The sequence below is a fragment of the Lonchura striata genome, chromosome Z (genome assembly GCF_046129695.1).
Source record: "Lonchura striata isolate bLonStr1 chromosome Z, bLonStr1.mat, whole genome shotgun sequence".
NCBI classification, from domain to species: Eukaryota; Metazoa; Chordata; class Aves; order Passeriformes; family Estrildidae; genus Lonchura; species Lonchura striata.
The window spans coordinates 83,537,290-83,550,625 of record NC_134642.1 but is presented as its reverse complement, the minus strand read 5'-3'; the positions used below and the strand labels follow the sequence as shown (position 1 = coordinate 83,550,625).

Below are 13,336 nucleotides of genomic sequence, written 5' to 3'. Positions count from 1 at the left end.
TTATTTATTATTTAATACTACTCTTGCCTGTCACAGCCTCATCTACTATTTGAATTGCTTGAGTTTGACTCTTTGTTCGTGTGCCACGGGGCATCAGGGGCAGGGAGCCATCAGCCTGTGGTGCAGCTCCACACCATTTTCATCTGCTCAAACTTTCAATCAGGTTTGATGGCACAGTGAAAAATGCTGTCTTAATTCAGGTGCACTGCACTGTGTGTAGTGACAGTCACAGGGTGGGGATAATAGCACACACCTTGACATCTGTGCTCCCTCCCCTGCATTCCTGATGTTTTTCCTCCCTGCTCTGAACTGGGAACTATTTCTTGCTCTACATGAGGTACATAGGTGCCAAAATTTTGGAGTTTGTCCTGGGAAAGTGGTGAACAACTGCAGTCCTGTCAAGGAGAAGTGTACAAATGCCTGGCGTTTCTCTTCCAAGTGCTTTGAAACAAGTGCTTTCCACAAAACCTTTTTTTTTTTTTTGAAGTCTTTAAAACCTTTAAAAGAACAATCTCTGCTGTGAGGTGCTCTCAGTTCCTCTCGTTTTCTTGGTGGTTTTACATTGCAGAGGCTCCTGGAAATGGAAAAAAGGGGAAGGTTGCAATCAATCTTTTCAGAAGGAACCAGATACAACCTGGAGCCCTTGAGGGTGTTTATAAGTAAATGGACTGAAAGCTCCAAGGAAATCGGTGTGAGACTTTTACTCACTTTTTAGCATTCCCTTTAGAGCTACAGTAAAATAAAAAGGTGTTCAGATGTAAATGTATGTCCCTTTGTTCTGCACAAGCTCTGCTGAAGAAAACTCTGCTCACAGCCTATTGTTGTTCTCCCCATCACACTGATGGGGTGGAGGGGTGAGGAAATGGCTGTGTGGGGACTAGGCTGCTTCTTGGGGTAAACTGACCACAGCTGTTTAGTGTCTCTCCTGGTTAAGAAGAGGAAAAATACAGTATTGAGCCTCCCTCTTTAACTGGCACCTTCCCAAACAACTTCTTGCTCATAGTAATATGTAGCTGATTTCAAGTGCTTTGCACTTCCCTAGCATTTCAGAACTATTCAAGCAAGTTTAAAGCGTTTATCTTGCAAAAAAAAAAAGTTTATGAATGTATTTTTTGTGTTCTAAATTCCTGGGTTTCACATGAGACAGGACTTCTAGTGCCATGTGTAAGACACTTGGGGAAATAAGAGGAACAAAGTTTTTAGGGATGCATGAGCCTCATCTGGTTCTGCTGGCCCCATAAAAGGATGCTGTAGAGCAGGTTTGACCAAATCCTATAGCTCACACTGCCAAAAAGTACAGGGCTGGTAGTTTTCCTGTCCAAATATTGATTTGTGTGATGCAGTTTGGTTTTTCTTTTTTTTTTCTTTTTTTTCTTTTTTTTTTTAATTAAAAGACCTCAATGTACTGTTGTAGGAACTTCTTTCACCTCTGTTATCCAAAATCCTCTTTATAGAAATGTGGGCGTGTGGGCTTGATAAACTGTTCAATCCTAACCTTTGCTTCAGCAGCTGACTTTCAGGAACTCTGTTTCTCAAGATTAATACCCTCTTAATAAAAATAACCTTGTGTGCATTGAACTCTGCTTAAATGTGGGGGTATCTGAAAACATGTTGAAAATGGCTTTGCAAATGTTATGAGAAGAATGTAAAAAAAAAAATCCTAAAATAAAACGTTAAAATATTTTCTGCACGCTCCTTTACACATTAAGAAGGGAGGTTTTCAAAGAAGTTAGTGGGAAATGCTAGGGGCTGCATTACATAAAATACTTCTCAAGGCAGCCTTTACCACAGCTAAATAAATGATATGGTGGCTACAGAAAAAAGTGGACACCAGCAGGAAGCAAGGGAGAGAAATTCAGGTCTCTAGTGTTGCCTAAAAAACAAAGGAAAACCTTGCAAACAATATTAAGAGTGGTCAGTTCTTTAATGAAAGCTTTCAGATGCACAAAGTGTGGGTATGCAAGTAAGTGATTCAGGATTTCTACAATATTAATAAGGTTAATTAATGAGTATATTTAGCAGGCACATGTAATAAGAGACTTGTTGTCCCAGGGTCTGCCCCTTGGAGTTGGTCCAGGGAGTTCTTTGCTCTATATTTTGTGATTGAAAGCAAGATATCCTGGTTAGATGTTCCCTTCTTGAGAGTGAGACTAAACAGAATTCCAAGAACGTGTTATAAAGGGTTGGCTTCTTATTCTGAAATGTGAGAGGGGACAGGAAAAGTGTTGGTGATGAAGAGATACAAGAATTTGTGAGATACAAACTTTTATATACTATTTTAGGGAGGCTAGTAATGTGTACTACAATGATTGGGTTAAAGATCACTTAAACAAACTTACACATTTTAAACTTCTCTTGTTGCAGAAGTCTGATGTAATTTTCTTTTTCTGGTAAACCTGTCTGAATCTTGCAATCCTCAAAGTTCTGTTTGCTTTTGACAAGGCATGCTGTTATCAAATCTCTTATGTTAACCAGGTCCAATGTCCATAATTTGTCTTGTGTCCCCCAGCATTCCAACATCTCCCCTTTTCCTTTTGACCAAAACCACTCCTTTAATGGCCTTATTATTTAATCTATGCACAGATTGAAAGGTAGCATGATTAATACAATTATCACATACATATCTATCCTAAAAGGCATCATTTAATTAAAAAACTCCAGCCACTAAAAGGCTCAGGCTTGATCTTTATAAACTAAAAACATTCCTGATGGCAGCCACATTTCTGCATTTAGAAAGACTGCCAGAAGCATAATTGTACCAAAAGGTTTGATTCTTTTACCTGGGGTGATAGAGAGAAACATTTAAAAAGTTTTAGACTGATTTCTTCCTGTGTATTTAAAATTAACATAAAAATCCAATTTCACAGAAAGCAGGAACTCTAATTCTTGAGGCTCCAAGGGTGTTTCAGGAGGGTAAGGGATAAAATTCGATGTGATTTGCTTTGCTTTCAAAATTTTTAGTGTAAACATTAGTGTAGAGCTCTGGAGGAGCTATAGAAAAGCACCAGGAGCTATAGAGCTATACATTAAAAACCTACAGATCCATGAGAGGCATCCTGGGGGACACCGAAAGCTGCATCCTGTGCCTGCTCTGTGTTCAGTCCTTGAAGGGGTGGGTTTGTGCTTTGAGCTGGGGGTAAAGCATCCTTGATTTATTAAAAAAATATGGCTATTGATCTAGTACCAATATCCAACTGTGATGGACAAAAACTCTCTAACAGTTTAAAGTTAGAAAGTGTGTGTTTATTCAACGCTGGGCAGCGTGCGGGACAGCTCCCAAATACACACTGCGCCTTCCAGGTGATTACAGAGTCTTTTTATCCATCCAAGTATTGAATACACAAAATACAAATACATATTCATCATTTTGGTACATCCCATTCCCCTCTTCATATGCTAATCACTCCAAAAGCTATTAAGCATGCGTAGTTTGTCCCTTAAAATGGGTCAATGGTCCCTTTCATGGGGAGGGATCTCAAAATGAGGAAGTAAATGAAGTCTTCCTCGTTCTGACCTTTCTACCTTTTCCATGCAGATATGACAAATGATCTCTTGGTAGAACTCCCATTCCTTGTCTTCAATTGGTTTCAGAACAGAGGAGGCCACAATTGTCTTACGTTCCTAAAAGCTATTTGTCAGTTTGTGTATTCTTCATTATAAACCCAGCTAACTAAACATTGTGCTGACAAGCAATCAGTTATTAGTTAACTACTAACTCCTAACTTCATCAAGGCCTACTCATTTATTTTAATTAACTCTAGTAAGGCTTATTTCTAACTAAATTCCTTAAAATTCCTTAAATTCCTTAAAATTTACGTTTCATCCTGCCTGTGCTGACACTTGCCTTGCCTGTGTTGTGCCTGTGCAGTGGCTGAGGAACCCGGGCCCCCAGCACGAGAAGAGGACTCTCTTTGGGGACATGGTGTGCTTCTTGTTCATCACCCCGCTGGCCACCGTCTCCGGCTGGCTGTGCCTGCGAGGAGCCGTGGACCACCTGCACTTTAGCAGTAGGCTGGAAGCTGTTGGCCTCATTGCACTCACTGTGGCACTCTTCACTATTTACCTCTTTTGGACCCTGGTAAGTATCGTGGCTTTTGTTTGACTCACAGGGGAAAAAAGGGGAAAGAGCAAGAGGGAAAATTAATCACATGGAGCGTTGCTTCTGCTTGCCTCCTGTGCTGGTGAGTGCAAACTGCTCCTGCAAGAAACCTCTTGTTTCCACAACATTCAAGTTCCCTGGAACTTTCTGGAACACCAGAAAGACAGTTTGCTCCTGGGTAAGGGTTCTCAAATCCCAAACACCAGTGGGGACAGTAGGAGGGAGGCAAGGAAGTGGCACGGTGATTTCAAGACAGCTGCTGCAGTGTTGGAGCCCTGGTTACTGAGAATTTTGGACTTTCTGTGCTGGCCCCCACGAGAACACTGCATTTGACCTGAAGAAGGATTCAAAAATTAAATTATAGAACTAAGATTATGAGTGTGTAGTTTGAGTAAAAGTGTGTAATATCACATAATAGAAAACTTAGAGTTTGATGTTTTAGAATACAGTAATATATATAAAATAGGATAGAGATTTTAGGGCAGAGACTAGTCCTTCTTCATGAGTTTCGGTAGTATTGTGAAATTACACAAGATAAAAAAGTCCACACTGCAGGCCACAAGGAGTTAGTTATTAAGTTAAAAGTAAAAGTAATGTAAATGTAATTTCTTAATTAGACAGTTTATCCTTTAAAAACCTTGTAAAGAGAGATACAGGTCCAATTTTAGTTTCTTAGAGTGAAGTACTGTAGAACTCACAGTTTGTGTGACTGTAATATAGATAAAAGCTAATAAACATCTGAGTCTGAACAAAAAATACCATTTCACACATTGAATCCCAACCTTAACAAAAAAAACCCCAAAGAATCCACCCTACAGGAGGGAGTTCCATCAAATGTGATGTGCAAAGGGTGAAGGCACAGCTCACACACACACAAAAAAGATTAAGTGAACAACATGGCTGCCACAGAGGACTCAGATTTTATTCTAATGCAGCATCTTGTCAATTTTACAATTCAGAAGTATTGGATGTGGAGAAAGTCAGAACACACATGTGCCCAGATCTGTAAAAACAGAGCTGGCTTTGCAGTGCAGGTTAAAGTCACTCTCATGCCAATCCATCCTCAGAGCCACTCGCTCCGTGTCAAGTTGTTGAACTGAGATAATTTACTGGCCCCAGTGCACTGACAGGCAGCTGGCCCAGCAGAAACGAGAGGAACACAGGGGACAGCTGCCAGAAAAGGTGTTCATCAAGAACAGTTCACTGAAAAGCCCGGGTTAGTGCTGTTTTTGGCATTTCACACCCCTTTTTGTGGAGCGGGAGGAGCAGGGTGGGTGCCGAGGGGCAGTACTCACAGCAGTGCACTGGGATGGTGCCAGGCTGTGCTGCTGGGGCAGCAAAATCCCAACGTGCCCATGGCATGGCCACATCCCATGGGGTCAGCACACAGCTCTGCCCCTCGCTGGGTACAGCCATACTCCAGCCCAGACCCCTTCCTGCACATTTGGACCCGTGTAAGTTGCTGAGGAAGCGGCACTTCTAAAATACTGCACTGGTGGAGCAAAAAGCCCCCCTGTGCTGAGCCCTGAGGAAAAGGGGATGTGAGTGGCACACAAAAACCCCACACTCCCTCACGAGCATCTCCAAGAAAGCTATAAAAGGGAAATTTCATGTGCACATTTGTGAGCCCTGTCTCACCCACAGAGGAACGCAGGCAGTGCTCGACAGGAGGGAAAGCTCAGAGTTGTGCCTCTGCCTCGTGCAGTTCATCTTTTTTTGTTGTTTCTGCTTTTCTGTGAGGCAGCAGCACACCCCTGAGACAGGCCATGTACTCCAGAAGTGAGACCACACTTGTTTTTCCTGCAGCACTGGGTGTAGATGTGCCTGGCAGGTATGCAAGCAAATGTTCAAATTTCCTTTGTGTATGGCTGTCTTAGAAACCAAAATGCTGAACAATTTACCTAACACACTTAATTCACCATCACCAAAATCAATGGAAGTGGCTAAAAGGTATTTTTTCAGGTGGGTTTAATTAGCTATGACACTTGGACTTCCAGCCTTGCTTATTAAGACTACTGCAGCATCTCAACTTTGGTTCCTATACCTGGGTCTTGCATTTGCAGAGTAAGAGGCAAAAATCCCTTATATTCACTTTATAAATTTTATTCCTTCAAAAGCACATAGAGAAATGTGCTATTGGCTCTTGGAGAACTTGCTAGTGACAGTGAGCCTGCTGTAAATGCACACCTTGATTTAATTGAAATGCAGTATCTTTGATGCTCACTCAGGTGTCTAGAGCTGTAATTCCATTTTAAGTTGTTATTTAGGGAAGTAGGAGATGGATGGGCTAAGGAAGAACTGTGCTCACCTAAGAAGGGCAAGACAGGAAGGCCTTTAGGGAAGTGAATCACCAAATTATTGAAGCTGGGAGGCACAATAACCCTCCTTTCTGTGATGTAGGAAAGCTCCAGCCTGGGTTTGCCTTGGGGAGGGCTCCAGGCTCCCCTTGTCCTGCAGGAAGGAATGGTCCCACACACAGAAGTGTTAATTTCATCAAATTCTTCAGCAGCACATGCCTTGTCACTTTCAGAATGGGAGAATCCTCTTCCATAGTTTGGCTGTGCAGGGAATAGGTTCAGTGCTGCGGGGTAAATGACACACAAGATGATACAATATTCCTTTAGGTCGTGGGGAAATTAAGAGAACTGAAATTTTGTTTTACTTCCAGTAAATCAGCTTTCCTTCTCTGGAGGCAAAAGCTGGCGTACAGATTATTTACACACCACAGTTATCCCAGTGAGCAGTGAACAGCAGGGATGCTATTTTTGGCATCCCAGAAGCTGTTTTATCCCTCTCTCTCAAACAGACAAGTTATCCATAAAACACTGTTGCTTTTTACTCTGTATTTTTAACACACACACCCACCAAGAAAGGTACCTGGTCCTCCCAAGAAGAAAGCTCCAGACACAAAAAGGGGATTGTTACTTAAACTAAGAATTCATGGCCACACTTTGTTTTCTCTTGTATGACATACTTGCCTGCAAATGAAGCAGCAGTTATTATTCAAAGAACCTCATGTTGTGCTGCTTGAAAACCCAACCCAAACCCCAGCTCACTGTCACTGCATTTTACAGGGCATCCAGCTTTGCAGATGTTGGGGTGTTTTCACCCTGTTCACTACTCCAAGGGATTTCTGCTGCTCCTGCAGTGTCTTCTGAGAAGGGATTTCTCATATTCCTTCCTACACGTTGCTCCACAGAAACAGAAGATGCAGGATGATTTCCTTCAGGGCGGGGAGAGGAGGTTGAAAGCTGGGAGAATCAATCTGAAGAGCTGTCTTTGCAAAACTTCTTAGTAACCTGTGGGTTCTCTGCTTGTTTGCTCCACCTCTGTTGAGGTTGGGATTGAAGGCACTTGAGACAACAGTTCATGTTCAGACTCAGGTGTTTATTGTTTCTTATTTATTGTTTCTTATCTATGTTATTGTCTCATTACTGTGAGTTCTGCAGTTTTTTATTAACAAGGTACAAAATGGCCAACAATCTCATGTTACAAGGTCTTTTAACGCTAAACTATCTAATCGAGAAATAACACTGAAATTATTTTCTGTTTTAACTAAATAACTAATCATTTGAAGCCTGCAATGTGGACTTTTTTGTCTAATTATAAAATACTACCCAAACCCATAAAGAAAAAGGAAGATGAATGTAAAGAAGAACAACCTGTCTCAACCTTAAAACATCTTACTTTATATTTATTTCTATATTCTAAACCCCCAAACTCTATGTTTTCCACCCTGTGATATTACACATTTCTAACCAACTACACACTTGTAATTTTAGTGCTATTATCAATATTGGAAGCCCTCTCCACAGCCTCAGGTCGAATGCAGTGGTCTCTTGCGGGTCTGTGCCTTTCAGCACAGAAAGTTTAAAATTCTCAACATCCAAAGTTCCAGCACTAAAGCAATGCTTTATACGTTTCCCTCAGACAGCTATGAAAAGATCTCATTAAAATTAAAAAAAAGAGTATTTTTTAGCCCTTGTAGGACATAATTTAAAGGTACATTTCTTTAGTTTCTTTAGTTAAAAGCACCCTTTATGCAGTAAGGAAAGGATACAGTGCATGAGGCCACTCCTGCCCACAGCCTGAGAAGAAAACCATCATCATTTGGCACATTTCTCTTAAAATTTACAGTTTGTTGTAAGTTTTTTGTTGGTTTTTTGATGGTTTTTGAATTTTTTTTAACTGCACATATACATCCTCTTAACATAGCTACAGCTCCCACAATGGTTGGCTGCCACTAAAACAAGTTGTCAACTATTTTTTAAAAACATGAGGCTTAGCTATCTTGCATCTCCACAGAAATCACACATTTCTCTTCCACATAAAGGTTGAAATTACCTGAAAACAAAAAAAAAACCTTTCAGAGATGATCTAAATTGAGCACGTTGTCAGCTGATTGCCTCTGTGCAAGCCCAACTTCGATGCATTCAGCATAAAGCATTACAAGGTAGAGCACACCACCCTGTGCTCATCTGCCTGCAAACAACTACATTTTGGTCAATTTAGCAACTTGAAGCAAGATAAGATATCCCAAATTCTCATTCCATGTGTGCCAACGGCTCTTGAGAAAGGCAGAGGCAGGATGTCTGATTTTTCAGGCTGTGAAAAAGGGAGAATGGGAGGTAAAATAGTCACAGGCTGCTTTTCTTTGCCGTGGCACCTTGGGGCATGGTGGGTCTTCTATTTTCACTACTTCACACCCATTCTGTCACACTGGAAGGCATCTGGAGCCCCGGCTGAGTCCTTGCAGGGTGGCAGTGACTGAAGGCAGCTCGTGTCCCTTCTGTCCCCAGGTGTCCTTCAGGTACCACTGCCGGCTGTACCACGAGTGGCGTCGGAACAATCAGCGGGTGATGCTCCTCATCCCAAAATCTGCCAACGCCCCCTCCACCCAGCAGTCCCTGCTGGGCCTGCAGCCCCTCAAAAGGAGTTCCAAGGAGACAATCGTGTGATTTGGGGTGCAGCTGCACCCTAAAGATGTTTTTCTTTTCTCAGACCCACCGGGGTCGGGCAGCGTCCAGCACCCAGGAATGTGCAATTTGGATTTACAGACTGACTGCAGAGGGATAATTCACAGTCAGAATTCAAGTCATGGATGCTGCAGTCATTTGTGACATTTGCTAAGCTGCCAAACGAGTTTAGTTAGCAGGGACCCTATGGATTCTGCAAATATGTTAATTGTTGCGTCATCGAGTGATGCAAACTTTTTTTATTGTTTAAAGTATTAAACTATGGTAATTAACAATGCAAAACAGGTTTAAAAAGTGCTTTGTTTTTATGATTTCTTCTTCCTACAGTACTGTTTCTTTGAGGAGCTGGACAGTAACCAATATTTATTTCTGCTTCCTAAAGCACAGCAATGCCATTTCCTCATTTGATTTTATCTGCAGGTCTATTATACCAATGTTTTGATTATTAAAATCTGTGTGTAATGAGCTCTACAAATTGGCACATTATTTAAATGCTACAAAGTGATTAGAAAATTGAATTACCCATTTTCCTATTTGGCAGGAGAGGTCTGACAGGAAGATTCTTCAGTTATGAATCTAGCATGTGCAAGAGAAAAATTACACAAATTGCAATAATCTTCCTGTCAAAAGTATTATAGCACATAGCTCTCAGGAAAAAAAAACCTGTACTTTTCAACTAAAAACTACCACATTCTTCAGTGAAGTACACATTCTGCTGGTATGAATTCAAACTTAGCCAACATATCCTGCATTTATACCAGGCTGAATTTAACTCTACTGCTTACTTTTGTATAGGGAAAGCTCTGCATACATAATAAATGAGATCATCAGATAAGTTTTAGGAAGCAGGGACTCATCTTGCATGAAGAACAGCATTATTTTAAAGCAACAGAAATTCCAGCTTGACAGGTAGGATTTGGCAGAGTGTGTGCAAACCCTGACCTCTCATGGGAGCACTGAGACAAAAAAAAATTAAAAATATTTAATACACAGTCTTCTATGGTGACCAAATTGAATCTGGAGTGTAAAATCAGACGTTATTCCTGGGTGACTTTATCTGCTTCCCCTTGGTTTTATGCCTAATTCATTCAGCAATTTTTCAATCCCAGAAGAGACACACTTATTTTAAATAACTACACAAAATCTCATTACCAAATGCTTCTAGAATTAGAGATTGGTACAGAGCCCCTCTGAACAGATGAATTTCATAGAATTGTGCATGGATGGCAATACAACCATGTCCTTTGTTTTCTAAAAACTGCAGGAACTGAAAATCAAAAGGAAGACATAGCAGGAAGGCTAATAATTTCTTATTCATAAAGTTCAAGGTATTATGGGTATTTACCACCAGACAAGAAGTTATTTGATGTTTTGTGTGTGCTCTGTGGGAGGGGGGAGAAAGCTTAGTACACAAAGCCAAATCTGTTAAATTTCTTTATTCTGTCTGTGGACCAGTCTAGCTGTGAGCATGTTATTTAACAATGTTCTTTGTAACTGTCAGTCATGGGGATAGGAGAATCATGGGGATATAAAGCAATAACAGCCTCATTCCAACAGAAAGGCACACAATGAGCCAAGGTGTGTAGGAAAATCATGAACCTGAAGATCTGTACTCATCAGTCTGACAAAGCTGGGGTTGTTCATGTTTCGCTGTGAACAACTGCTTCTCTTCCAGGGAAAACTATACAAGGCTCTGAAGCATATCACAATCACTGTGCTAGCCTAAGACCTGTAGTGCTTTAGTCTTCATTCCAAATAATTATTTGCCTTTGGGAAGAGGTATTAAAAAAAAAAAAAAAAAGAAAAACAAAAAAAAACCACACACTTAAGCAGAATGCCAGATTTAAAAAAAAAAACAATATATGTATTGGCTGGCCAGAGGCAAAGAAATAAAGCAAATCTAGCTGGGTCAGGATGCTGTCAGTGTTTTAATGCCTACACACATACTTTAGGTAAGCTTTCTTCCGAACTTTATTACTGCTCTTGAAATCTTTGAAAGAAATGTTGTTCTTAATGAGTGCTATTGTCGGCTTTGCCTCACGAAACCAAAAATCTGGGTGATAGGGAATTAAGTGGCAAAACATTCAGGGAAACATTTATTCAAATGAAACTGCAAGGTCAATGTACAAAGATCAGCACAGTCACTTGGCCCAGCTCATTTGTGTTACTTAATTTTTTTTTTTTTTGGGGGGGGGTGTTGTTTTTTATTTTTTTGTGTTAAGACATCTTTACTTACCTGAAGAAAGCATACTGAAGCAGAGAGAGGTTAAAAGTATGGTCCAGTTTAGCACACACATCATTAACCCAGTTTCTGTGCTTGATGCAGCAGCACAGTGCAACTGCCTGGTGAAGTCGCAGTAGTGTCCCATGGATTTTCTTGAGGAAAAAAAATGACAGGAAAAGTCCAGTCAGGCACTTAACATTGCATTAAACCCTTGGAAAAAAAGTATACTTGTGTTCTTCCTAACACACAAGAACTGGGAGGTGGGAGATATTACTTCTTAATCCCACTTTTGCTCTTAAAGATTTACAGACAGAAGAATCTCCCAGATGGGAGCTTAGTTTACTTTCACAAGCTGATGCTGTAGATGCCACACGAAGCCCAAATTTCCATAAAATACTGGATCATCACAGCAAATATTCTCCAATAGCAGCAACATCCATTTCTGTCTGAATAAAAGTGAAAGAAAAAAATTAACCACAGCAGAAACTGCAGCCAACAAAGCTCCCGGCAGTACAATGACACCTTTGTCATGCTCTTCTTAATAACCAAATTAATTAAAGAACATAATTAATTATAGGATGACTGACCACCTTTTTACCTTTTTTAAATGTCACTCAACTTCTCTCTCGGCAGCTTTATGCTTTCTTCTCATGCAGCTGACCATGTCATTTACATCCCCTTTCCAGATAAGAAGTTACATGGAAGTAACAGTACTCAACAGTATTTGAGCAGTATTTTAAGTTGCAAATGATAAAAGCAGCCTCTTGTGATTCAGTGTGATGAGTGTAATGAAAAATGAGGAAGTTTTACTTTTTTTTACATAGTATTTTCCCTACAGGACTTGCCTATCACGTTACATAAAGATTTAGAAATACCCCAGCTTTCTGTTCAGCTGGAAAGAAAGTTGCAGAATAACAGAAGCAGTTATTAAAGACACTTCAGGTTTTAGTGTTTGGGGTCTTTTTTTTCATTACTCAGCTGAACAGTTCTGCCAGACTGAGACCTCAAAATGTTTACATTTCCTTTATTTAAACCAGCTTTGCTCCAATGCAAAGTCATAGAGGGCAAAGTGACAACTCTGCATAAAGGGACACAGAGCCAATAAATGCAACTAGCCTTTGATGCAATGGGTACCATCAGAAATAGGTTTGAGAACAAATATTGGGACAGACTCTTGCACTAAGAGAGCTAAAGAAGCTCTCCCCTTGAAAAAAACAAAACCAACAAACTGTTAATAATTAAATATCTTTACTTGTTACTTTTTGTGAGATGGCGCTTCATTTAACACAGAACTGGTTAATTAAAGAAGCATTTTCCTTGCAAGCAGAACTGGCCCCTGCCTCTTTACTGACAATTATTGGGTATTCAAAAGTATCTTCAAAGCTACCGTTGCAAACTCATAGAATCACACAATTTTTAAGGTTGGAAAAGATGATGCTCCAACCACTGACCCAGCACCACCATGTTAACCACAAACCATGTCCCCAGGTGCCACATCCACAGGTTTTTTGGACACCCACGGGGATGGTAATTCCACCCCTTCAGTGAAGCAACTTCCCTCATATCCAGTTTACACCTTGCCTGAAGCTGGGGGGGTTGTTGTGACCCGAGGGCAGGACTGCCCCTGGGTGTCCCCCACCCCACTGGCCTCATCCCATGGATCAGCCTGTCCACACCCCTCCTGCCCTCCAGCAGATCCAATTTAGTGTTAACCAGAACTCATATTTTGTTATCTCCAAATTTGCTGAGGGAACACTCCAGATCAATAAAGATAAATACCCAAATTTCGTCCCAACACTGATGATGACACCTCACTGATCCACTCTTGTTATTCCACATTTCAAAATTAGTTTCCCATGCATTTGCACATGAGGCAGCTTTTTCAAAAATCAAAGGTTATATCTTTCAGTCCTTAATCTGCTTTCAGGTACTGAATCTTTTGCTGACAGCCTCTTCCCCACACCTGCTTGTGGCAAGGCTACAAAACACTTGTGCTCCCTTTGGTGTTAAAACATTACAAAACCGAAGGGAATTTAT

General features: G+C 40.7%; 1 protein-coding gene across 2 annotated transcripts in view; it reads left to right on the top strand.

Annotated features, from left to right (window-relative positions):
* The window catches only part of MARCHF3 (membrane associated ring-CH-type finger 3), a 62,247-nt gene extending 49,619 nt beyond the window's left edge, over positions 1-12,628 (top strand). For both annotated transcript variants that reach the window (XM_021551863.2, XM_021551866.2), the window contains 2 exons: positions 3,869-4,078; positions 8,899-12,628. In XM_021551863.2, the coding sequence (XP_021407538.1) occupies positions 3,869-4,078; positions 8,899-9,057 (369 nt within the window). In that variant the 3' untranslated portion in view covers positions 9,058-12,628. The remainder of the gene's footprint in view (positions 1-3,868; positions 4,079-8,898) is intronic.
* The last annotated feature ends 708 nt before the right edge of the window (positions 12,629-13,336 follow it).